The sequence below is a fragment of the Gossypium raimondii genome, chromosome 5, assembly GCF_025698545.1.
Source record: "Gossypium raimondii isolate GPD5lz chromosome 5, ASM2569854v1, whole genome shotgun sequence".
Taxonomy (NCBI): Eukaryota; Viridiplantae; Streptophyta; class Magnoliopsida; order Malvales; family Malvaceae; genus Gossypium; species Gossypium raimondii.
Genome location: NC_068569.1, coordinates 5,518,829 through 5,545,552, shown reverse-complemented (window position 1 = coordinate 5,545,552; position 26,724 = coordinate 5,518,829). Strand labels below are relative to the sequence as shown.

Genomic DNA, 26,724 nt, shown 5'->3' with positions numbered 1-26,724 from the left:
TTTAGAAAATTGTTGTTTTCGCTAATCAAATATTTTTCTATGAAACAACATTAAAAATACAAAAAGAAGAAGGTGTTTTTACAAAATAACTAAACCCAAAATCAAATAAAACAAATAGCCGCCAGGCTTGCTACGGACTATACGTATGTTGTATAAAACATTATAAGATATGATGCCTATCTTACTTTATCCACTGAATCTATCATCTGACGTAGACGTTTGTTAGAATGAATCAAATACTGTTGTTTTTAGAGCAAACAAGAATTAGAAAGGAAAGGGTCAACAGTTTCGTATTCAAAAGGGTAAAACTACCTTATATTTGCATTTGACCTTTTCATTAAAAGGAATATATTATTACATAAATTATATTTTACCTTTTATGTTAAAATTTTAATGGGTTGTACCGTTAAAATTAATATAGTTATCAAACAATGATACGTGATATGTTATATATATCTCTATAATAAAAAATATTAACAAAAAAATATTTTGTTCTTAAATTTAATTTATGATAATTAATTTATTAATTTATGTAATCCTAGTTGTAATAAAATTGTTCTAATGACACTTTTACGGCTTTTTTATCTAAATAATACAAAAAAATAAAATTAATAATTGAAATGGTATGCCCATGAGATTATTTACCAATATTGTATGGTTTTACTGGTATTGCCTATCAAATTGGCAGTATCGAACTGAAATGTATGATTTAAAGTATTTAGGGATCTAATATGCAACTTTTTCATTTTGAGTGGCTATTAGAAAAAAAAAAAGTGAAAGGATGCTGGCAGCACCAAACTTTAAATGTGGCTAATTACCTTGTAAACCCTCATTATATATATTTTTATTTCCTTCAACTCACTACATTGTGTTTAAACAAGCCCTCAATCTATTCTTTTAGTTAAATAAGCTCTAAACCTATGATTTGTACTCATAAAAGCCCTTTATTTTAATATTAAAGTAAATATATTTTGAATTTCAAACTCTTATCTTAATTTCTTGTTGATGCAATAAAATTATATATACTTTAACATCAACATAAAATCTAAAAAAATAAAAATTTCAAAAGAGTAGTTAAGAATGTCATGTATATAAGCACTCTCAAGAAATTTTAAAATTTTTATTTTTAACTATTTTATTAAATTCACACCAACATAAAATGCGAATTAGTTTATATTTTTTAAAAATAGTTTTACTTTAATATTAAAATTGAGGACTTTTATGGGTAAAATCCATAGTTTGAGGACTATTTAACTACAAAAATAGTATAAAAGCTTGTTTAAACAAAGTATAATAGTTTAAGCACTTTTTAGTATATTAGCCTTCCATCTATGTTTTCATTGATTCTTAAGCATTGAAAATAATCAAACAAATTTTGCAATGCAAAAGAGGTTCAATAACATACAGTCTAGCAGGGTTAATATATTAAAAACCCTTTTAATATTGGTAAAATATATTTACTTTAATATTAAAATAAATGGATTTTATGAGTAAAAATCATAAGTTAAGGGTTTATTTAACTACAAAAATAGGTTAAAGATTTGTTTAAATACAATGTAGTGAATTGAAGGAGAATAAAAAGAAAAAAAATAAATAAGAAGGGTTTACAAGGGAATTAGCCATTTAAGGTTTGGTGCCGCCAACTAGCCACCCGGCTCGACCCGAAGGCCTGCCCGAAATGTGGGAGGGTTTGGACAAAAATATAGGCTCGAAAAATGGGCTTGAACAAAAAAATAAGGTCTATTTAAAAAACGGGTCGGGCCTCGGGTAAGGCATTTTTGGCCCGGGCCCTGCCGAATTCACTAAAGGACAAAAAAATATGTTTTTTTAAATATATTTTGTCATTATTTTACTATTATGTTGCTACTATTTTGTTGTTATTGTTTAGATATTGTATAAAATTTATTTTATTGTTAATTTTGTTATTATTTTAAAGACATTTGTTAATTTTGTTATTATTTTAGAGACATTTGCTTGTTAAGTTGCATCTATCTTAGTGTTATTTAAGTATACATATTTTTAAAAAATTATTTTTAATTTGTTGGGAAATATTTATTTTGATGTTTTTAGTATTTTTGATGTATTATATATATTTTAAAATTATATAAAAAATATAAAAATAAATATGGGCAGGCCGGGTCGGGCTGGATTTTAACATTTTTATTCGAGTCGGGCTTGGGCAAAATTTTAGGCCCCGAGCCCGGGCCTAGCAAACGGGCCTAAATTTTTAGTTGAGCCCGACTTGGCCTGGCTCATGCACACTTCTACCGCCAGCTCCTTCCACTTTTTTTTTCCAGCAGCCACTCAAGATAAAATTTTGCATATCAAATCCTTGAATACTTTAGATCATTACATTTCAGTTCAGTGTCGCCGATTTAACAAACTGCACGAGTAAAACTATACCATTTTGATAAATAATCTCTTGGGCCATATCAATTATTAATTTTATTTTTTATATTATTTAGGTAAAAAAGCGCACTTTTACCTATTCAACACGGTAGGGCACATGGAGTTAGTTTAAAGTCAATAGTCAAAATATCATCGCTTATTATGTGAGGTACAAAATTCAGCAATGGGTTTCCATAATAAATTTTATTTAATATGAAAACAGCGTAGATATTTTACATCCAGTTCAGCCTAGGCTTTGGTTTGGTTTGGGTCACCATCTTCCATTGACTACTTGTTCATTCAGATGCCTCTCTTTCAATGGGAAATTGGACTTTTGGCTTATTTTCTTCTCTTACCATATTTTTTTCTTCGACCCTTTAAATGGTTCATCATTTTCGTTGAGAAATACAACTTAATTACCTTCCTCATGATTTGACCATTTCTTTCTTCTTGTTATCTCATCCACTCCCATGGGAATTTGTTGGCCTAAACCTGCTAAGTGCGGTCATGCTTCTTCCACTAACTTTTCAGGTCTGTTCATTCAATTCCTCTTCTTTTCTTTGTCTAAAATTAAGATTTTCACACGTATACATCATGGATTGTGTAGCTTGGGTTCTTTATGTGTTGCCCCCAGCAAAGATCTTGCAAAATTCACTTGGTTTATAATGGATTAATCCCCATTCAATTTCTTGATGGAATCCTCAGTTCTATGTATTTGATCTGAATCTTACAAAGGGGTCCAGTAGCTGTGTGTTTTAAGCAACTAAAGACGATAAATTCTGAGCCTAATTCACATATTCATCAACAATAAAGTGCAGCTTTCATATATGGTTTAGAGGGCAACACATTTATAGCTTCTGCTATTTGTTATTTTAGGTGGTTCAAAGACTCATACACCAGTTTCCAGCAATCTCAATGTTGATACATCTGTTTCTAGCAATCTCAAAGCTTTTAGCTATTCTGATCTTAAAACTGCCGCCAAAAACTTCCGGTCGGAGACTCTTCTCGGAGAGGGAGGATTCGGATGCGTTTTCAAAGGTTGGCTTGATGAGAACACTTTGGCTCCTACCAAGCCCGGAACTGGAATTGTTGTAGCCATCAAAAGACTTGCGGCAGAAAGCTTTCAAGGCCACAAGGAATGGCTTGTATGTACTCCAGTTTACAAGTTTTATTTCCTCTTCTTCGTTTGATTTTGTTTTCTTTTCAACTTCATATGTGTACCTGATTTCCTCTCTGATAAACCTTGTAGGCAGAAGTTAACTATTTGGGTCAGCTTCACCATGAAAATCTTGTGAAGCTAATTGGCTATTGTGCAGAGGATGAGAATAGGCTTTTGGTTTATGAGTTTATGCCAAAGGGAAGTTTGGAGAATCATTTATTTAGAAGTAAGCATCTCATTTTCTACAGATTTTGCTCATTTTTTTCCATTTATCTATCTTAAACCCTATAGTCTGTTCCATTGCGGCATTGCCGCATAAAAGTACGGAGTTAAACAGTATGGACACGGTTGGCTCCCATCCGTGGAAGCCTTGTTCAGGGCCGCTATAGTGTTACGGTTTGGCTAACCATTAATGTTTTTCTTCTTTCAGAAAGTGTTCAACCGATTTCCTGGGCTACGCGGATGCACATTGCTAGGGGTGTCGCACGGGGATTGTCCTTTTTACATAGTTTAAATGCTAATGTGATCTACCGTGATTTAAAGGCTTCCAACATTCTTCTCGATTCGGTATGCTGATGCCTGGGAAAGTTCTGACTTGTGATTGACTTGTATAGCTGAGATCTTTTTATTGATCAAACGTTTAATTGAATGACTAATGCTGCTGCTGTATAAATTCATGTAGGACTACAATGCAAAGCTTTCAGATTTCGGCTTGGCAAGAGATGGTCCAACTGGCGATAACACCCATGTCTCAACCAGAGTTGTAGGCACTCAAGGTTATGCAGCCCCTGAATATGTAGCAACAGGTGTCCATCATCTTTCTTTTGAATACTACTCTTGAATCCTCTTTTACGAATAAGTTCGGGAAACGGGTCACATTTAGCAGTGAGTTGGGACGCCTAGATTCCAACAAACAGCATGCTTTTTGGCCTACGTGGCTATATATTTTTCTGCTTCTTCCTACGTTTTTTCCAGAGGGTAGGAGTTATTGAACTTGAAACGTTTAATACACATGATCATACCAGCTACCGTTTTTTTTCACTGTTTGGGGAATTAAATTAAAAGAGAAACTTTGAGAGGTGAAACTAACTGCAGTCTGCAATACAGGCAACTATAGCTATATTCGACACAAAAACGATTTCGGGTTGGAAGATATAAAGATCATGAAAGAGATGATATTGGGAAACATTACCATCTTGGTGCATTGATATAATCATTGATATCATCTTTGTTTTCTCAAACTTGTTTTCTTAGCATTTGGTTTTCGACTTAGGGGTATCGATCCAACTAACGGACTAGTTTAAACATTGCAGGTCGTCTGACCCCAAAGAGTGACGTGTACAGCTTCGGTGTTGTACTATTAGAATTACTTTCGGGACGACGGGTAATGGATGATGACCGAGCTGGTTTGTCGGAAGAAACTCTGGTGGAGTGGGCAAAACCCTTTCTAGGTGACAATAGGAAAATGCTAAGGATTATGGATACAAGGTTGGGGGGACAGTACTCTAAGAAAGGAGCACAAGCAGCGGCTGCTCTCGCATTGCAGTGCTTACATACGGATCCGAAGAACAGGCCTTCCATGGCCGATGTTCGGGTTTCGTTAGAACGAATCCATACAACAATGGATACACCAAGAACACCACCTCAACAGTCACCAGCAAGGCTGCATTCTCAAGGGATTAAGCATGTGAATAGCCCTCACAAGGCAAGAGTTCCAACTGCAAATTCACGTTGAGAAATTTTGTTTTCTTTTTTTCTTTCTTCTTTTTATCTCGGACGAATTCACTTATTATATCTCAAGTTTGTCAGACAGGTGTTGAATACGTGATAATTATTGTAACATCAAAATCCCTATGTACATGAACCATTTTTGTTGTACCAAATATTGTAGAAAGATATTGAAAGAGAAATAATGAAGTTTCACCATTGGTTTGATGATCTCTGTAATTTTCACCATTGTGTTTATGGTTAAACAGATAAACGTATTTTGACCACAAAAATGGTCATCAACAATATTAAATGAGTTCTTTTAAAGGTTTCAAATTTTATACTCTTATCTTTGTATTTTCTTATTTATAAATTTTGGCTTCTCAATTTAATTTTATCATTAAAATTAAAAATGGAAAAGGTAAAATAATTTTTATAATCCTCGACATTTATAATTTTTTATCAATTTGACAAAAAATTTATACTTGTTAAATTTTCTATGGTTCTTATTTTTATTTCATCGTACCTAGAGGCTAGAGTCAAAATAATGGGATGAATATGTGATGGAGCAGGGAATAATATAATCCAGGGATATTGGACGCGTGGAACAAACGTGTACACCTGAAGAAGCCCGACATCTAACTCCCTCCAACCATTCAATATCCAGAACCCCACAGCTTCTAACTTGAAAGAACAAAATACTAGTTGATGAGTTGCATTAATTATTTTTAGAGTTCATGAGACATGGATGCCGCAAAATTAAATCTGGGTTTTAACTTGTTCTTCATTTTTCAGTTAAAATTTGTAGTTTTTGCAGCTGTGGGTGGTGGTGGTGGATATAGCAGAAGTGACTTCCCACCGGGCTTTGTTTTCGGTGCATCAACTTCAGCCTATCAGGTGAGGCCTGTCTGTTTCTGTTTTCCATTTTATAATATATATGGAAATTTTTAAACTAATATTAATGCACTTGAACTATGTGCTGCCAAATGACAAATGAAAAAGTATGAAGGTGCGGCTGATAAAGATGGTAGGACGCCTAGCATATGGGATACTTTTGTCCATGCTGAAGGTTTGAATGATTTTTACTTTCTAAATTTCCTTCACATTGCTTTGTTTATGTCTTATTTTCTTTCTCTGTGTATGTATAGTTCAGAAGGTTGTATCTATAGGGAAGCAATTCCAATCTCAAATCGTTGCTCATAGAGCAAACACAAACAGATTTCTCATATGCATATGCTGGGGGAACTTTTCTCAATATTTCTTCCCCCCTGGGGAACTTGCTTGAAACCAGCGAGGTCTTGGAATATCTAGGAAATCCTTTTATTCTCCATGGACTAAGACTCAAATTACAAACCTATTAAATACCAACGATACTTTTATCAATCATCATTCAACTAAGGGGATAAATTTGAGATATTATATGATGATATGAGACTTAACTATGTCTGATTAATTGCCTCAGGGAATTTTAACGAAGGCAATGGAGACATAGCTTGTGATGGGTATCACAAGTACAAGGTACACATGGTTATTGAATTATCCTATTGCATACCTTCCTTTTTCACTTTCTTTTTTGATACAAAGGAGATCATAGAGGAAAGAGTTGCAAATGTTGGGATTTGAATCCCACATCAGCCTGCATGAACTAACTGGGTTAAGCCATGAGTTCGCAAACCTTCCTCTTTCTTTTGAATTAGTTTTGGAGTTTGTTAAGTCACGTAGAGATCCTCTATCCATGAACAACTATAGTGGGTACTGCAGGATAGACTTGATTAACAAGAAAATGATGAACGATGAAGTTAATTACAAGTCGATCTCTTGCAGGAAGATGTTGGACTCATGGTAGATACAGGCTTGGAAGCCTACAGATTTTCCATTTCATGGTCAAGGCTCATCCCCAGTATGAAATGTCATCTATGCTCCATTTTAACCACTTGAAGGCTATTTATGTTTTACTTTTTCCCCAACTGAAACGCTAATTTTTCTTTTTCCTCTTCAGATGGAAGAGGACCTGTCAATGTAAAGGGCTTGCAATATTACAACAATCTTATTAATGAGCTAATCAAAAATGGTTAGAGCTTATGTCTAATACCAATTTGTTTGTTATTTGTTTAAACAAAGGACAAACTTCGTTTCTGTTGATATATGTATGGCTTGTTGGCTACCTGCAGGAATCCAACCACATGCTACGTTACATCATTACGATCTGCCACAGACACTCGAAGATGAGTATGGAGGATGGCTTAATCGGGAAATTGTGTAAAGTTTCCATCGTTATGTTGTAACTAATGAATATATTTTTCTTTTCCATAATACATCTTTCTTTAATAAAAAGAAGGTTTAATGTATTTGTACAGGAAAGATTTTACAGCATATGCAGACATATGCTTCAGAGAGTTTGGAGATAGGGTTTTGTATTGGACTACCGTAAACGAGGCCAATGTGTTCGTTTTAGGAGGCTATGACCTTGGATTTGAGCCTCCTCAGCGATGCTCTGCCCCTTCTCCGTTCAATTGTTCCAAAGGCAACTCATCAACCGAGCCATATCTGGCAGCTCATAATATCTTATTAGCACATGCAGCCGTGGCAAAGTTATACAAGAAAAAACACCAGGTAAGGATCTGAAAAGCAAGAACCCCAGCTCCTTCCTTGGCTGCTTGAGATATCAAGTTTTAGTTGATCATTTCAAAGAAAAAATTAATGCAGGAAAAGCAACATGGACTTGTAGGGTTTAACCTCTTCAACTATTGGTTTGTTCCTTTAACAAACACAACTGAAGATATAATTGCTGTTCAAAGGGCCAATGATTTCTATTTTGGTTGGTAAGATGCAGCTCTAGTAAGAATTTGCCTTGGATCATCTTTAAAATCCCCCATTACATTGTTCTTGGCAGACTTTATTGTAGTAATCAATTCCCCCTCTATATTTCAGGTTTATGCATCCCCTGGTATATGGGGACTATCCTAGGTCAATGAAGGAGAATGCTGGTTCAAGGTTGCCTGCCTTCACCAGTTCTGAATCCAAGCAGGTCAAAGGGTCATTTGATTTCATTGGGCTTAACTTTTACAACACGATGTCTGTTAAGGACCAGCCTAGCAGTTTAGAAATGGAGCACAGAGACCCTGCAGCGGATATGGCCATAGAACTAATTCGTATGTCATCCTGCAAAATGAATCCAGAGTAGATGTCTTGACTCTGGGCAGCCTTTTTCCTTTTATGGGCTTTAATCTTTCAATTGTTGTGAACTTACATTCTCATTCTTGCAGCTTTCCCACATAATGCATCAAAATTCGAGGTGGGTTAGACACCATTACACCAAAGCTTTTAAGGATCTTAGTTTGTAGTGTTAGTGTGTTACTTTAATGTATCACTAACCTGCTACTGTTTGACTCAGTTTTCTGTTACACCTTGGGCCCTCAAAGGGTTACTAGAGTATGTCAAGGAAGCTTATGGAAACCCTCCTATCTATATCCATGAAAATGGTCTCTCTCTCATTTTTGGTGATCTTTTTCCCTTTTATATTGTTACTAAGGCTAAATGATATATATGTATATGTATATATGTGAACATGTGTTAGGTCAAAGGACTCGACAGAATTCTTCATTGGAAGACTGGCCAAGGGTGAAGTCTTTGAATGCATATATTGGAAGTGTGCTTGATGCCATAAGGTATATATGTCTCTGTTCCTAATTTGTTTTTCTTTTCTACCTTCAAAATTCTCCCCCACACCTCATAGCTAAATTGGCGGTAATTAGGATATTCTTTAGCAGTTGTACAAAAATAAGGTTAAAAAAAAGAAGAAGCTCGTTTTCTGGACATTTCATTTTACTCGAGCCTTATCAATTTACTAGTACTAATATAGATTTAGAAGAGATTGATCCATTTTTGTGTGTAAAATCAGGTTCACTCATGCAGGCTTGAGAAATGTCTTTACATGGTTTGGGTCCGGATAGAATTTCATGTTCCTATACTTTGAGTCAGATTAAGTTGACCTAACCTATTTAAAGAAGAAAAGAAAATATTTCTAGATTCAATTTCTATACAAATAGATATCTTGATTTCCTTTTAAAAATGTTTTTCTTCTCTCTCTTTTTTTTTTCCACTTATTTGATGGAAATTCTTGAACTTCCACATGAAGGAACGGGTCGAATACGAGAGGATATTTCACATGGTCCTTCATGGATCTATTTGAATTATTGGATGGCTATGAATCAAGTTATGGTCTATATTATGTAGACCTGGAGGACCCAGGTTTGAGAAGGGTCCCTAAGCTTTCTGCTAAATGGTATTCTGAGTTTTTGAAGGGTAAATACGTGGATTTTAGTGAAGTGATTCAGCTTCAAGATGCATCTTTTTCCGATGCTCAACTCACACATTAATTTGTAATTTGTATCTCTTTACATTACCTGCTTCTTGTTTAGTTTTGTATTATGCTTGCTTTACGGCTCTGTAAGTTCTGCCTTTTTTTTGTGAACAAAAACACAACTTCATAAGGCTACCATTTTATGCATCCCTGAAGGTGTCTTTATCTATAAAAAAAATTGCCTTTTCCATGTCTAAACATGGTAGGTAGGCATAAAAAAACATTTAAATCCAGAGTTACTAGTGTTGTTTGAATGTTTAATTTCATAATTGAGTTTTTTTCTTAAATTTAATATCTAAATTTGATTTTAATATTTAATTTAACACTAAAGTTTTTAAAGTGATGTTAATAAAAGTATTAAAAGTAATTATTTTGTTCAGAATTATATATATATATATATATTTGAGAATATCAATTCCTCACAACAATAATAAATAATTAAAATATATAGTTTAATTTATATTTTAATTGAATTTTAAAATATAATTATTTAAACAAACGAAGATAGTTCAGATTTACTTATAAAATTAATATCATACATAATTCGATTATTTAATGAATTTAGATATACACATCTCTACTTTTATATTAATATAAAATATGTACAATACATAAAATAAAAAATATATATGTAAAACTTAAAAAATTAGACTATCCAAATATTGAATAGTAGAGACTGAGTCGGATTGATATTTTAAGTGAGCTCTTTTTACCAAAATCTATTTCTCTATATTATATGAATATTTGAATTCAACTACACATTATTAACTCAACAAAATGATTTTACATTTAATTAAGAGGTAATGAAACATTTAGTTTTTGAATTCGATAATCTTTTTCAACTTGGTGCTTGAATTTCTTTTGTCTATGTTATTATCTGAATGTGGACCAAAACTGAAAAAAGTTGTCGAGTTCAAGGACTAATTTGAAAAAATTATCAAGTTGGAGGACTAAAAATTCCTTTATCCCTTTAATTTAAACATTTTAAAAATATCTTTTTAATTAAAATTGGAATATGCCATTGCACTTGCGATATCTAGGGTTTTAGTAGCCTCACAATGTGACTCCGCCATATATATATCACTCATTATCGTTCTCAACTCGTCTCTCCGGCTTCATTTCCTTTTTGCTCAGATCTCCTCATCTCTCGCACTTTTTTTCTTTCTTCTAATACCCAATGGCCGTCACTTTCTCAAATCTCCACACCGAGTCTGGTCTTAAAGCTCTTAATGACTTCCTCTCTGGAAAATCTTACATCTCTGGGTAAGTTCCCTATCTATCTTCTTCCTATTTTCCCCGAACTCAACCTTTTTTTTTTTTTTTGAATTTTTTTAGTATTAGTAATGAAATATTTATGGGAATTTTGTTTTTTTCTTTTTCTTTTATTTTATTTCAGGAATAAGCTGACCAAGGATGACATAAAAGTTTATGCTGCTGTTCTGAAGAACCCTGGTGATTCTTTCCCCAATGTTAGCCAGTGGTATAATTCTGTTTCTTCTCAACTTGCCGCCAGGTAATGTTTCTTATTCATTTTGTTGTGTTCATGATACCCTGTTTTAGGATAAGAGTTTTTCTTTGCTTGGCATGATCCGTATTTGCAAAATTTATTGAGTCTGAAGATTATGTCTTAGAAAACCCATAATTGTTTTCAATTTGCTTTTAGCTTCCCTGGCAAAGCTGTTGGCGTTGGGTTTGGTGGCAAAGCTGCTCCAGCTGAGTCTGCTAAAGCTGAGGTGTGTTTCAAGTTGACTTATTGGACCCAATTTTATAGTTATGTTAAGTTTTTGCTCGATCGGCTCTTATTAATGGAGGGTTGAGAATGTCATAGTTTAATTTGTAGTTATCAAATGCAAGACTTTGGTAGAGTGAAATTTCACCTTTAAACTATGGTTAAATATTATAGCCTACAGAGTATATCAGCAAGATACTAAATAGTTAACTGAATAGTGTATTTATTGAAAGATTGAACATTTAGTTGATGAGCAGTAGGATTTTTCCTAATACTCAGTTAAATCACCTCTTGAATAAAACATACTAAATTTTGCTCTCTTTTTTCTTTGAGGAAAAAGAAATTCCTGCATGTGTAATCTATTCAACAAGCTCTGACAATCAGTCTGTTTTGCTATTAGTTTTAATTGTAATTTGATTGTATGAATTGGAAACTTCATAAATATATAGGTCTCGTCCTGATTTGTCTCCTCTCCTCGAGTTTAAGTTTTAAAATTTGATTTCTCTTTTTCCCTTTGCTTCCTCAAATATACCCAAAGAAAAGAAAAGCAATTGCCTCTAGAAAAGTGCTAGTAACTTTGAAGCTTATTCATAACAAAATGTTAATGCTGGGGAGAATAACCTCTGGCATTCTTCCTCTGATTATCAGTTTTGTTGTTTCAATTGCTTTGTTAATTGTTTTACCTGTTTTATGCTGACAGGCTGCAGATGATGACGACGACTTGGATCTATTCGGTGATGAGACAGAGGAGGATAAGAAAGCTGCAGAGGAGAGGGAAGCTGCAAAGAAGTCAGCTAAGAAGAAAGAAAGTAAGTAGTTTGTTGATTAAAGTAATTTGACCCTTCCATTTTCGTTTCATACAGAGGATGCATTGTTTTGCTGCTTTGATTATTGTAGTCTTTTGACATTATTGATTCTTGCAGGTGGAAAGTCCTCTGTTCTCATGGATGTTAAACCATGGGATGATGAGACTGATATGAAGAAGTTGGAAGAAGCTGTTCGATCCGTTGAGATGCCTGGACTTTTGTGGGGAGCATGTATGGTTTGGTTTTACTTTCTTTTAATCTTAGATATGTGTCAAAAACAATTTGCACCTATGTTACTTGGGCTCGAAAGGCAAGTTTTGGATACATGTATATGTCCGGCACAAGTATATTTATATCTTTACATTCATGTCTGTATATGTACAAGACTTGGGTATTTTATAGAAAATGAAGAGTCCAAGTAGCGTAGTTGGTGCACATGTTGTATACAGTGCCTATCCTAATGATTATATATGTTTTTAATTCAATATTTGCAGCAAAGCTGGTTGCTGTTGGTTATGGCATCAAGAAGCTACAGATCATGCTTACCATAGTGGATGATCTTGTTTCAGTTGATACCCTTATAGAGGAGTGCCTCACGACAGAGCCACGCAACGAATACATTCAAAGCTGTGACATTGTTGCATTCAACAAGATTTAGAGGACACAGTTTTTTTCCACAGCTGTTGAGAGTGCCATTGGCCATGTTATCACCTTTTGCCCCTTGCTTTCCCCTCGAATATATATATTTTTGCTTGAACTGTGCTTTGCTAGTGCTTCTGCTCTATGGTGAGCATAGATGAAAAGGATTTTCAAGTATTTAATGATGTTCTATGTTTTGATTTAGTTAAAGCTTGCCCAAAGTAGTTTTAGTGACATTGCAGATTGCATAAGCGGAAATGGAAGTCATGACTGTTTTGAATGTTATATTAAATGATTTGATGCAAGTTTTAGCAACTTAATTATCAGTATGGATCACGCTTGTGGTGATTGATAGTTCATTAATAAGAAAAATATTTCAGGAAACATGTAATGACTACAGTGGCGAAAGTATTAGTCGGTAAGTGGTTGCAACTGCTACCGACCCTAAACCGTTGTATTTGCACTAATGGGACTTGAAGGTTTCGGTGGGAATGATCCTAAAATGAATTTGGACAAAAAAATAGAGGTTTTTTTTTAATGGATCAAGCTTTGAGTAGGATTTTGTGGTTTTGTTCGGTCTGAATCGGTTTAAATTTTTTTTATTGTTGTTGTTTTGTTGTCATTTGACTCTATTATTATTGTTTGGATATTATATGACTTTTATTTTATTGTTAATTTTGTTAATATTTTAGAGGCATTTGTTTGTTATGTTGCAATTATCTTAGTGTTATTTAAGTATAAATATTTTTAATTCATTGAGAAACATTTATTTTAATGTTTTTAGTATATTCGATGTATTATATTTTTAAATTTATTTTATATAAAATAATTTTAAAAATTAATATAGGCTAATCGAGTCGATTTAGGTTTAGTGTTTTTAATTTTGGTCGGGTTTGAATAGAATTTTAAGCTTATTTTTCAAACTGAGGAGGATATATCTAAAAATAGGTCTAAAATATTGTATTAACTTGACTCAACCTGATCCATGATCAAATCTACATTAATCTTATCAATTTTATTTGAATATAAAAATATTTTGATGATGCTTTTGGTAATATATACAATCTAAAGAAATCTTGGGTCAGTGTATAGAAGGTAATTAAGCATTTAAATTAGTTCCTAAGTCTTTGTTATATGTATGTATCATTACACATTCAAATACAAATTTGTTACTCAGAATTATTAAAATATTAAGATGAATATTTTTATTAAATAAAACTTGTTATTATGTAATTAATTTAAGAATGTGAACAAATTTAAATTCAATTAACCGGAAAAATTTTAACATGTAACATAAAACTGTGAATTATTTAAACTATCAATATGAGAATTAAACAATTAGAAGGCAACGCAAGTCAATTGTTTTAGATAACCTGGCAGCGGGTTTTAATGAAGAAACTTATAATTAGGCACCTGTAAAATGGGTAGAGGATTATTATATTATGAACGCCATAAAACATATATAATTTAATTTACTTATACTAATCCATACAAATTGAGTAAAACCTTAACCAGATGTTTAAATGTAGAAGATGAGTTCAAAACAGTAACAATTTATTCTTCATACGAGATATTAAAATCAAAATCTAGCATCCTCTTAGAAGGATTTTTATCAGCTTCTTCGGGCGGTAACCCTGGCAATACCATTCTGGTCACCATCTTAACTTCACCGCACGATTGTTGTTCGGTTTTTCGCTGCTTCAATGGATCCTTCACCCGATGATAGCTTTTGTGGCCGCCAAGTGCCTGACCCGTTTCGTATGTCTTATCGCATATCTCACATCGGTGCACACTTTTCACCGCCTTAGTCTTCTTCATTGACCTTCTCCTTCTTCCATGGCAGGACTTGGACTTGTTAGAGCTATTGCAAGTTTTAACACGATTGCCTGATAGCTCCACTGTACTTTCATTATCAGCGGCTCCCCATTCAGATTCCATTGAGGTCTCTTCAGTCTTCATCCGTCCGTAATAGACCTTGAAGGGCTCGGCATTGTAAATTATATCGTGCTCACTTGCAGTTCTCTTCGACCCTCTTTTCTCGGTTCGAGACCAGTTGCCATTAAAGTCTTTTAGCAAATCTATGTTGTGGTGATCATCCCTTGGAGAGACCGTACTCCCTGTCCCTTGTTTGAAAGTGGTCGCAGCTTCACTTAAAGAATTGCTTTCTTGAGGCATTGCAGGCTAGTGAACACCATTGGAATCGGTGTCACGGTGGAGTCTCATATGCTGGCACAACAACTTCATTGATGAGAAACTTGCATCGCAATCAAAACACCCGAAGAAACTGTCGTCGTCATCGCCTTCTTGAAAGTGTTTCCCTTCAGTTTTTGACATGGGAGGATGCTGGCTATGGATTCGAAGATGGCCGGCCAAGGCCTTGTTCGATTTGAACCCTTTGCTGCAGTATGTACAAAAAACCCTATTTCTTGAATCTGGAAGGGTTTTCGTTTCCTAGGTGTTCAAGTACTAGCCGCCCAAGAAATCTAAGAAAGAAGATCCGGCAGGCACCATCACAGCGCTCTTAATATCACTATCACCGCACATCTCACTCCAATCGCCAGACTCAAACTCCATTTCTTCATGATGATACTATGAAGAGGACAAAAGGAAAGACCGAGTGCATTATGCGTATATATAGAGTTTTAAAACAAGATAAATCCTAAGTGATGTTGAATTTGAAGAAAGGTTTGGTTAACCCGACTTTCAGGTGAAATAAGAATGTTCAAACCGACTATATTCTATATATACAAAGTAATGTAAGATTTCCATATCATTATTTTGACTTAAATTTAATGAAAGTCCAGCCTTTAATTTAATTACTTTATAAAATTTTAAATTAATAATAAAATTATATTTTAGATTTTAAAATATAATAAAAATTTAATTTAATTCTCTAAAAATTATAAAAATATGGATTATAAAAGTAGCAAAATTATATTTTTACTATCTTTAAAATATATAATTTAATTCTAGCTCCTCAAAACTTTTTTGACGTCACCTGTCCCCTAAATCGTATTTTGATTTCATACTTCAAAAACTAAAAGTGAAGGGAAACACGAATCTGCGCAAAAACTGCCTACATCTTTATCTGCCACAACGCGAATCTACTGTTGCAATCCAACAGCAGAATTTCATACTTCAAAGACGCCATTACCGTGATTGAGATGAACAACCCGGAAGTTTTGCTACCAATTTGTAAAAAAATAGACCGAAGAATAACATAAAAAATTTTACGTGAAAACCCTTTCGGGAAAAAAACCACGAGCAAAGGAGAAGATAATTTATTATGTCGAATTCGAATAATACAAAAAGAGAGACGACTATGTCTATTTATAGGTTTGTAAAACCATATTCTAATTAAAGTCAAATAGAAGTAATACAGTAAGGTTAAAACACCTGATTCTAATCAACATCAGACAGATGAAGTAAACTTCTATACGGATGCCACTTGTAAATCCTCCTATCTTGCCACTTATATTTTATTTTCACAATAATTTGGGTCACACAATCCTAACAACATATCGAGAGAGTTTTAGAACAAGATAAATCCTAAGTTGATGTTGAATTTGAAGAAAGGTTTGGTTAGCCTGATTTTTGTGTGAAATAAGAATGTTTAAACTGACTATGTTATATATGTATATATAGAAGGTAACGTTTAGTTACTTTTTTTTCATATTGTTACGTGTCTTTCTTTTTACATAAAATTTGGTTTTGATGATTATTTAAAAAATTGATAATTCAATATAAGAATTAAAAAAGAACTCAAAGTATTCACTAGAGCAAACCTAATGATTAATTTTTCGCGTTTGATAAGCCCATTATGAAAGTAAACGCTAATCACGAGTTTAAAAATAAAAATAAAATTCTTTTTCCTAGTAATATATGCACTAATAATTATTTTATATTAATTAACAGTGTTGACTTGAAATCCCATAGCTCATCTCTTTCACTTTATTTTATTTATTTATCTTTTAAAGTTTTTAACATTGCATGACTTAATTTTATTGTGATTTGAAATAGCAAGCATAAATTGTTCACTATAACAATAGTAATATGAAAAGAAATGTGGTTGAATTTTCGTGAGATTAGAAGTGGAAGGGTGAATATAGGGAACGTTACCTTTTTTTTTTTTTTTAAGAAAAAGAAAACTACTAAAACTATAATAAAAATAGAAAACAGATACTATGGTTTTTTATAGTCCTAATTGACACCAATCCTTGCTAATTCTTCCATTGGGTGGATGTTATGCGTACACCAACACAAGTACTGGGGATGGGTCTATCTTCTCCAATAACCCAACAATGCTCTGCTAAACCATTCAATGTCATCATCTTTTGTTTCAAGTATGAAAAAACATATGTTCTACATTTTCACAACCACCAAGAACAACACAGCCATGTTAGACATAGAGGGTTGGGTATGAAGACCCCCGAGCTTAGAAAGAATGATTTCACTAACCTTTGCAAAGAAGAACTTGAAGTAAGTTCCTCAACCTGGGGTTCATGTCATTTAACAGAACTAGAGGGTTATTAACAATCTGCAAAAAGACACATGAACTTTTTAAATGTGCATCAGCTACTTGAACTTTTTATGCACAAAACTTTCAATTCAATTGCATGTAACCTATCAAGTTCGTCTACATGACCCTTTTGCACTCTAGCTCGTATAAAAAAAAGATCCTATTCACAAAATTTGTTGTTTAGATCACATTACATAGACCTAACAACACTGGTCATGATAAAATTACATGATATAAATACGATATGAGAAAAATAATTAAAACATGATACGAAACATAATATGTTACAACACTAAACAAGATCATCTAATATTATATTTAAAATGATAAACAATAAAACTGGACAAGATAAACAATACAGAGGAATGTCACTGAGATTATATTTCCTATAGGAAATATGATAATAAATATGGACCCATAATTAACAAAATCAATGTTTAATTATTTATATATGTTTAATTATTTATGATTGCTTTGTATAACTTTTAATTAAATGTGTTTAAGTATAAACATGTATTGAGTGTAGTAGTATATCATATTGTACTCTTTGTGTAACAACCCATTTTAGTGAAATCGAGCAGTGGTTTTGGAACCACAAATCCGAGTTAGAAAGAAATTTTATTTTAATATTATTGTATGGTCTAAATTATGATAGGAATGACGTATGAAAATTTCGATAAGAAAATTTTACCGATTTCATGTTTAATTATAGAAAGGACCAAATTGCATGAAATGAAAAAGTTGAATTCTAGTAGCTAGGAGGATCAAATAGCTATGGAATTCAAAATTTGAGGTCCTTATATGACAATTAGACCATTAAATGTAGTTAGTAGATAAGCATGCTTAGTCATCAATGGAAAATTAAATAAAGAAAAGGACTAAATTGGAAAGATGAAATAATAAAAGATGATATTTTAATTAAATAGAAAATATCATCATTTTATATCATCTTCCCAAATTTTCCAGGAAACCCTAGATAAGAAAGATAAATTCAAGCAAGCTTAATTGGGTAAGTAATCATGTCCTGCTTTTAGTAATTTTATATTTCGATATCGTAGTAACCTAATCTACCTATTTTGGGGATTAATTTGTAAAGTTATCAAAGTATTAAAAGTTTTACATGGATGAGTATGCTGAAATTTTGAAATTCATGGTAGAAAATGAAAGGTTATTGATAGATAAACAACTTTTGTAAAGGAAATTTTCATGAAATTGTTATTTTCGGACTAAATTGAAAAGGTGTAAAATTCATGGAAATTTTTTGAATTTGTGAAATACATGGGCTGTAAATGTTATATGAAAAATTTTGTTAGGCTTGGAATAAGGATTAAATTGTATGAATATCATTTTCTGAGCCTAGGGATGAAATCGAAATTAATTAAAAGTATAGGGGCAAAATGGTACTTTTTCCTAAGATGTAAGTTGAATTGAATTGAATATGAAATGTGTTAAATTTATGTTAAATTCATTTATATAGATCCGGAAAGATCAAATAAAGAGTTAGATCGAGGAAAAGAAAAAGTATCAAATTAGCAGATCTCCGTATACAACAAATGACGAGGTAAGTTCGTGTAACTAAATTATGTTTGAATTGAATGTTGTATATGTTTGAATTGAATGTTCGTATATGTTCGAATTGAATGTTGTATATGTGTGAATTGTATAAATGTCTTATGTATGAAAATTAGTCACATATCCGATAAACGTTAAGTCCCGTTTGAATAAATGAAATTCGATGGATATAGGATTTCTCGTATTGGTTGTGGTCCAGCATATGTTGTGGACACACCATAGCTCTTACGAGCATCTTGTTATAAGCCCTCTCGAGCTTCCTGTTACATGGTTCCTGCGAGCATCCCGATCGATATTAACCCTGCATGTGTTGCTGTCATACCGCAGCTCTTTGTGAGCATCCTGTTATATGATTGGTATGGATTTTGCATATAATGCGGACAGACCGCAGCTCTTTATGAGCGTCCCGATATAGGCTCTTTATGAGCTTCCTGATATGGCTCGTTTGAATTTCCTGTTATATGGCTATTCGGAGCTCCTTGATAATAACTCTTCGGAGTTACTTGTTAAGCTTAACGAGCTTCCTGTTTTAAAAAATCTTATGAGTTTCCTATTATAGCCTCGATAAACTTCCTGTTACATGGCTCACATGAGCATCCTATTATATCGTTCGAGAGAGTGCTTCCTTGTAATACCCCGAAAATTACTACAGTAAGAAAGTAAGATATTATCCTTGATATAGTAAAGTAAGGAAATAAAGTGACAAAAAGGGAAATTTTGAGTTATGTCAATATTGAAAAGTATATTATGATATATTAATTCAAGAAAGGACTAAATCGCAAAAGTAAGAAAAAATTTGTGGCCCAAGAGTAAATACTTAAAATTTGAGGGTTAAAGTATAAATATGAAAAATTTCAAGGACCAATAGTGTAAATATTGTAAGGGTTGAATGATTTAGAAACTAAGGAAAATGGATGAATTAGGACCAAATTGAATAGGTGAAGAATTATGAGGGACTAAATTATAATTTTACCAAATTAAGTGATGACTCAAGGATGAAATTTTAAAAGATCATAAAGGGAAAAATGGTCAATTAGAAAAGAGAGAACTCTAGAAGGAAATGATGATATTAGAGATATTTTGATGATATTTTATAATTATTTAATTAGATAAATATTACTTTATTAATATTTTAATGAGATATTTTATTATTATTATTTTATTTAGTATATAAGGAAAGAAAGATGAAGAATTCTCTCCATCTTTCCATGCACCCACGTGAGAAGAGAAGAGAAGAAAGAAAAAAATTTCTTTACAATTTGGTTATTTTACCAAAAATTCACCATTTTCACTTAGAAATCAAAAAACTTCCATAGCTACCAAGAGAGTAAAATATCAAGTTAGATTCAAAAATATAAGTTGGAGGAAAGAGAAAATCAAGTTAAAGATTGACATCAATAGAACAAGGTAAGAACATCAAGATTTTAATATATTTTTAAGCTTGATATTATTGAAAAACATGAAAATGTTGTTAAAGTAGAGTTTTATTATATAAGGTTCTATGTTCTTGATATGTTAGTGAAGGAAATAAGAGGAAGTGATGAGAAATATTGTAGAGAAAGGAAATGAGGGTGTTATAAACTTAGTTATCAACATTTTACACTAAAACAGTTTTAGACATCAACAATAGTCTGACTTTGAAAATTTACCAAAAATTATAGAAATTGAATTAAAGGTTAATTAAAGTATTAAATTAAAGCCTATTGAGTCTAGTTTTACATAGAAGAAATGGTGTAAGCAAAAGACTTTCATATTATGAGATATATGAATTTTTGTGAGACAAGGTCAGATTGATTTCGGGTTCCCCTGTTCTGACTTTGGAAAATCATCAAAAATTGTAAAAAAAATAATTAGGGGTTTAAATTTATATGCTTAAATTCTTAATGAGTCTATTTTCAAGAGAAACAAACGAAAACGTCATCCAAATCTCGTACTAAATGGAAACATAAACCAAATCCCGTACTAAGAGATAATTAATTTTAGTAAAGAAAGGTCGAAGCTATTAAACAATAGAACAATGATAAATTTGAAGATTTTACTGTACTTATTGGCTAAATATTAAATTCTAAAATTTTATGGTAAAAATATATTTGAGCCTAGTTTCAAAAACATCAAGCGGATCTTAATTTAGAATTCTGTAGCTCAAGATATAAATAATTTAGTGACTATAACTCAAGTGGACAACTTTGATATGAACATAAGTAAATAGTAGAATTATAGATAATATTACATATAAGCATGTTATATACATTAAGGATGTGGAATGGAGAGGAGGAAGAGGAAAATATATGAATATTCAGCTAGCATGGGTTTACATTAAAAATGGCTAATTTGCATGTTTTAGGCTCAGGGACTGAATTGAATAAAAGTAAAATTTTAGGGGCAATTTTGTAAAAATCTCAAAATGACCAAATTGCATGAAATGAATTTTTTATTGTCTAAATTAATATATATTGAAATAAATTATTAATATCAAGTGGGTTTAGAGCTTTAATTTTGCTTTGTATGATGATATAATAAAGTGATTTTGTAAATATTAATGTTAGTATCAAATTGTGAAAATAGTTAAAATATTAGGGTTTAGTATTAAATTTATATTTTCTATGGGTTTTATAATAGCCTAGAATATTTGGATAAATTATTAATTGAGAAAATTAGTTGATTTGATAGATTAACTAGTTAAGGGACTAAATTGTAAAAGTTGAAAAAGTTAGGGTAATTGTGTAAATTCAAAAATTGAAGGGTATAAATTGTGAAATAAATTGGAACTGAAATATATGCTAATGAATGACTAATTTTATATTTTAGATTAAGATTCCGTAGATACTTGTAAAAAAGGAAAAAGAATAGAATAGTCCCTGAACTCCTGCAATTATTACAATTCGATTCAGGTAAGTTCATATGTTTAAAATTTCATGATTATGTGTTAATTTAGGAATGATATAATATATTTATTCATATTTTTTGTTGAAATTAAGATTATTGTAAAAGTATGAAAACTGAATTGAATGTTTAAAATGAGTAGAACGCAGGATTGAGTACAAGTTGTAATGGCCCAAATTCAAAATTATCGGAATAGTGGTTTCGTAACCACAAATCCGATTTAAAGAGAAATTTATTTTAATATTTTTGCATGAATATTGATATGATAGGAAAAATCGTATGAGAATATCGATAGAAAAATTTTACTGATTAAGCGGTTAGTTAGAAAAAGAAATTACTGAAGAAATAAAGGGAAGCATCATCCTAATTCTGTACAGTGAGATAATTAATTTTTAGTGAAGAAGGGTCAGAACTGTTTTTGGAGTCCCCTGTTCTGAGTTTAGAAAATAATTAAAAATTGCAAAAAAATGGTTATGAGTTGAAATTTACATGCTTAGATTCCTTAATGAGTCTATTTTCTGTAGGAACAAGTGGGAATAGCATATGAAAATCCTATAATGAGAAAAGTTATTTTTAGTAACAAGAGGTCAGAATAGTCGAATGGTGAAACAGGGGAGACTTAAACTAATAAACTGTACTAATTGGCTGAACCAAAAATTCTAAAAATTTTATGGTAGGAAGATATATGAGTCTAGTTTCAAGGAAAATTTACGGAGTTAAATTTTGAGTTCCGTAGCTCAAGTTATAATTAATTTAGTGACTGCTGCGCAATTGGACAGCTTTGCTGTAAATAGTGAAAATAATTTGCAAAAGTAAATTTTTATGCTCCGAATTAGTAAAATAAGTTAAGTAATGCCTCGTGCTCGACTCCGGAAACGGTCTCGGGTAAGGGGTGTTACACAAGCGTTCCGTGGCAAAGAATGAATTGATGGATAAGACCATGATTGGACCATGGAAATGTTTAAATGTAAGACCATAGCTGGGCTATGACATTTTAATGAAAAGACCATAACTGAGTTATAGCACTATGAACGTAAGACCATGGTTGGACTATGACAGTGTTTATATGTAAGACCATAGCTGGGCTTTGGCATTCTGATGATAAGACCATAACTGGGTTATGGAACTGTGAACTTAAAACCATGGTTAGACCATGACAGTGTTTATATGTAAGACCATAGCTGGGCTATAGCATTCTGATGATAAGACCATAACTGGGTTATGGCACTATGAACGTAAGACCATGGTTGGACCATGGCAGTGTTTATATGTAAGACCATAGCTGGGCTATGACATTTTGATAATAAGATCATAACTGGGTTATGGCACTACGAATGTAATGGATAAATTGACGAAAAATGTAAATGATGATGTATGAAGAAACAGTAAAAGATGATATGTATCATGAAATGTATATATATATTAATATATTGATATGTGATACATGAAAATTATGTAAGTTGAGACGAGTATAAATTCAAGTGTGACATGTTGAGATAATAAGTTTATCAATGTTGAATTTATATGAAATATGTTCAAGTATACTAACAAATGTTGTTGTTGATACTTAGACAAGTCCCAAGCTACTGGTTAAATGGTAATATGTTTATTTATATGATGCGTTGAAAGGGAAGTGCTCAAATGAAAATATGCTCATGCTCATGAAAGAGTTGTAAGTTTTAAGTTATGCAATTTCTTATAAAATGGTTTATCATGTGGTTAATTTTAAAAAGGGCTATGTTCAAATGCATTAGCTTGTGGTTATGGTGGTATGGTATGTTTATGACTGGTGAGTTATGCATATGGAATGAGTGAGGAAAGTAAAGAAATGCAAATGAAAATTTAGAAATTTGGAATAGTAAAAGTTGTTGAATATACTTTATGAATATTGGGGATATGTATAATTTTTTTATTTAAAATGAATTGATATGATTAAAGTTTATACGAGCCTACTAATCACTCATTGCTTACGTAATTTTTTTTCCTTTACTTTTCAGATTATCGAAAGCTCGATTAGGTTGGAAGCTTGTTGGAGATATATCACACTATCTATCGGTTCTATCGGTATTTTCGAATGTTTTAATTTTAGTCATAATGGCATGTATAGGTATTTTGTTTAATGTTCGTTTATATGTAAATTGTTGACATTAGCCACTTTTTTTAGCTTGTGTTGAATGCCATGTTATAGTTTGTAGATTTCTGAATTGGTGGGGCTAGGTTAGCAACAAATTGGTGAGAAATATGGCTTGAAAATGACCTATTTTCGTCCAAACGGGAAAAAACACGAGCATGTGTCTCAACTGTGTGTGACACACGGCCGTGTGTCCCCTGTATCTTAAATTTGCACAAAACAAAATGCCCACACGGCCTGAGACATGGGCTTGTCTCCAAACTGTGTGAGTCATACGGCCTGGCCACACAACCGTGTGACCCTATAATGTTGAAAATTTTAAATATTTTTTGAAAAATTTTCTGAGTCTTCGATTTAGTCCCTATTTATTTCTAATACGTAATTTGGGCCTCGAGGGCTCGTTTAAGGGACAATATATATGATTTTGATTGGTTTCTAATATGAATGCTAGATGAAATGAAATGTCTGATAATTAATTTGTAAACTCCAGTAATACTCCGTAACCCTGCTCCGGCGACAGATTCAGGTTAGGGGTGTTACATTCCTGATTATGTGCCCTAATGGGTACCCCTGAATATGAGTGACGAATTACAGTTTTGTACACTTCGAGTGTACTACATGTGTATCCATCGATATTTCAAATAAATTTAACGGGTAAAGTTCTGACATGGTTAAACTGAACTTGAGATGATTTGTTATGGAAATGCACATGTTATATGGAAATATGATATGAAAAGCATATGTATATGAAAGTTAATACATGATGAGGTCATCCTTGATTCTTGATGATTACATGTAATACCTGATTAACAAGTTTCTTGAGATTATATGTGTTTAGGCAAATTGCCAAATTTCTTTAGATGAATTTTGTACGCTTATCTTAAATATAAATGATTGGTAAGTTGATTTTCCGTTATACGAACTTACTATGCATAATATGCTTACTCAGTTTCATTTTCTCTATTTTATAGTACTCGAAAACTCGTAAAGGTTGGAAGCAGGTCGGAGCAAGATCACATTATCCTTCAACTCATTTTTGTATAATTAGTAAAATTTCCCTTGGTATAATGACATGTATAGGTTAAATTGATCAAATGATGTCATATTAATATTTGGTTGTAATTAGCCATTGGAATGACTAGTGATGGTATGTTTTGATGTATATGTGTGTGAGACCATATTGTGCTGATATGTGTTGTGTGCTTGAATTGATATTTATATTAGGTATAAATATGCTAAATGAATATTTGATAAATTTGGTAAGTTGGTCACTTGAAAATATGTGATGATATGTTATGCATAAGAATTGGTTTTGGCTTGATTTAATTGTTGTGAATTGGTTTGAGAATGTGTTAAAATGTCAATGTAGGTACAAGGCAAATTTGGGTAAGAAATAAGGCTTGGAAATGACCTTATTTTGTCCACACGGGTAGAGTCACGAGCGTGTGTTTCAGCCGTGTGTCCCCCGCATCTTAAAATTTAAGAAACAGAATGCTTTGAATTGCTCACACGGGCGTGTGTCTCAGTCGTATGTGTCACACGGCCTAGCACATGGGCGTGTGACTTGGCCGTGTGACCCCTGCACCTAATTTTTGAAAATTAAATTGTTCACACGGCCTAGCATACGGGCGTGTGGCTGGCCATGTGACTAAAGTTAGAGAGTTACACGGGTATGAACACGGGCTAGGACACGACTATGTGCCCACATCGAATGCCTACACGGCCTGGGACACGGGCGTGTCACTTAGCTCTGTGAGCCACACGGGCGTGTATCCCCTGTACCTTGGAAAATTCTTGAAATTTTACGAAAAATTTCTTGACTTCCCGATTTAGTCCCGACTTAATTCAAATGCATAAATTGGACCTCGAGGGTTAATTTAAGGGATAGTATGATTGGTTTTGGATATGAATAGTAAATAACCTGAATTAATTGTATTTGTTCTGTAAACGCCGGTAATACTTCGTAACCCTATTCCGGCGACGGGTTTGGATTAGAGGTGTTACACTTTAAATTTTGGAAATGAAAGTGTTGGGAAAGACAATCTCAAACCCCAAATATGGACTGAAAAATGGGCATGGAAAGTAACCAAAACAATTGTTGGAGTATTGATTTGGAAATTTATATATATAAACAAATATTCACGCATTCATGTTTTATGTAATGTTAGTATCATATTTTAGTTGGGTTTTTTTCTTGGGGGGGGGGGTGACAGTCGAAATCTGAATTGTAGGAGGGTAGTTTTAGATTAAAATTGTTTTACGCAGAGGAGAAGAGAAGACGGTACAAACTTTTTGTTTACGTAATGTTTATGGTGGATTGATGGAAATAGGCATGCACCATTTATGTGCGCATTGATTAGCAGTGAAGGCAATCGAATGCTTCAAGTATCCACAACTAATTCATTAATTAGACTAAAATTAATGATCCTTGATCTCCGGCTTGAGCTTGCAGGGGATCATTATATTCATGGCTTGATACAACGGTTAATGTAGCTCAAGATCTTGCATTTCTTCTGCATAAACATTTTGGACACATTTGAAATCAGAAAATATATATATGTATACATGCAATACAGGTTGTTTTAGAATGAAAATGAAAAGCATATATATACCGGGGCCGAACATTCAGGGTTGTCTTGTTTGGGAGGTAAGGAAGCAGAACAAGAAGAAGAAGCAGCAGCAGGAGGAGTAGGAGGAGGAGGAGGAGCATCAGCGTCAACAGGAGGAGGATTGGAGTCGTGGTCGCCCCCAATGCTATGCGAAATATCAGACTTAATTTGCTTCCTGTTGTGACGAGCTCGCGAGAACACCATTGAATAATTGGTAGC

At 32.8% G+C, this 26,724-nt stretch overlaps 3 protein-coding genes across 4 annotated transcripts; all 3 read left to right on the top strand.

Moving 5' to 3' along the window:
• Positions 1-2,636: 2,636 nt before the first annotated feature.
• LOC105768035 (probable serine/threonine-protein kinase PBL2) lies at positions 2,637-5,482 on the top strand. The gene is made up of 6 exons (XM_012587739.2): positions 2,637-2,919; positions 3,265-3,533; positions 3,638-3,773; positions 3,978-4,114; positions 4,230-4,353; positions 4,861-5,482. Exons 1-6 carry the CDS (start codon positions 2,859-2,861, stop codon positions 5,280-5,282), a joined length of 1,149 nt encoding a protein of 382 aa, XP_012443193.1. The 5' UTR covers positions 2,637-2,858; the 3' UTR covers positions 5,283-5,482.
• A 363-nt stretch (positions 5,483-5,845) lies between these two features.
• On the top strand, positions 5,846-9,850 carry LOC105768033 (beta-glucosidase 11). 2 transcript variants are annotated; one of them, XM_012587728.2, is made up of 13 exons: positions 5,846-6,151; positions 6,257-6,323; positions 6,717-6,772; positions 7,079-7,154; positions 7,254-7,325; positions 7,426-7,513; positions 7,612-7,867; positions 7,946-8,076; positions 8,186-8,406; positions 8,521-8,549; positions 8,649-8,736; positions 8,832-8,922; positions 9,393-9,850. In XM_012587728.2, the coding sequence occupies exons 1-13, from the start codon at positions 5,999-6,001 to the stop codon at positions 9,631-9,633; spliced, it is 1,569 nt and encodes a 522-aa protein (XP_012443182.1). In that variant the 5' UTR covers positions 5,846-5,998; the 3' UTR covers positions 9,634-9,850. The 2 variants fall into 2 exon arrangements, with proteins under 2 accessions (XP_012443182.1, XP_012443183.1); XM_012587729.2 differs by having other exon boundaries at positions 5,849-6,151; positions 7,961-8,076.
• An 827-nt stretch (positions 9,851-10,677) lies between these two features.
• Positions 10,678-13,111, top strand: LOC105769830 (elongation factor 1-beta 2). The gene is made up of 6 exons (XM_012590727.2): positions 10,678-10,880; positions 11,014-11,130; positions 11,281-11,350; positions 12,047-12,155; positions 12,270-12,383; positions 12,647-13,111. The coding sequence occupies exons 1-6, from the start codon at positions 10,795-10,797 to the stop codon at positions 12,808-12,810; spliced, it is 660 nt and encodes a 219-aa protein (XP_012446181.1). The 5' UTR covers positions 10,678-10,794; the 3' UTR covers positions 12,811-13,111.
• The last annotated feature ends 13,613 nt before the right edge of the window (positions 13,112-26,724 follow it).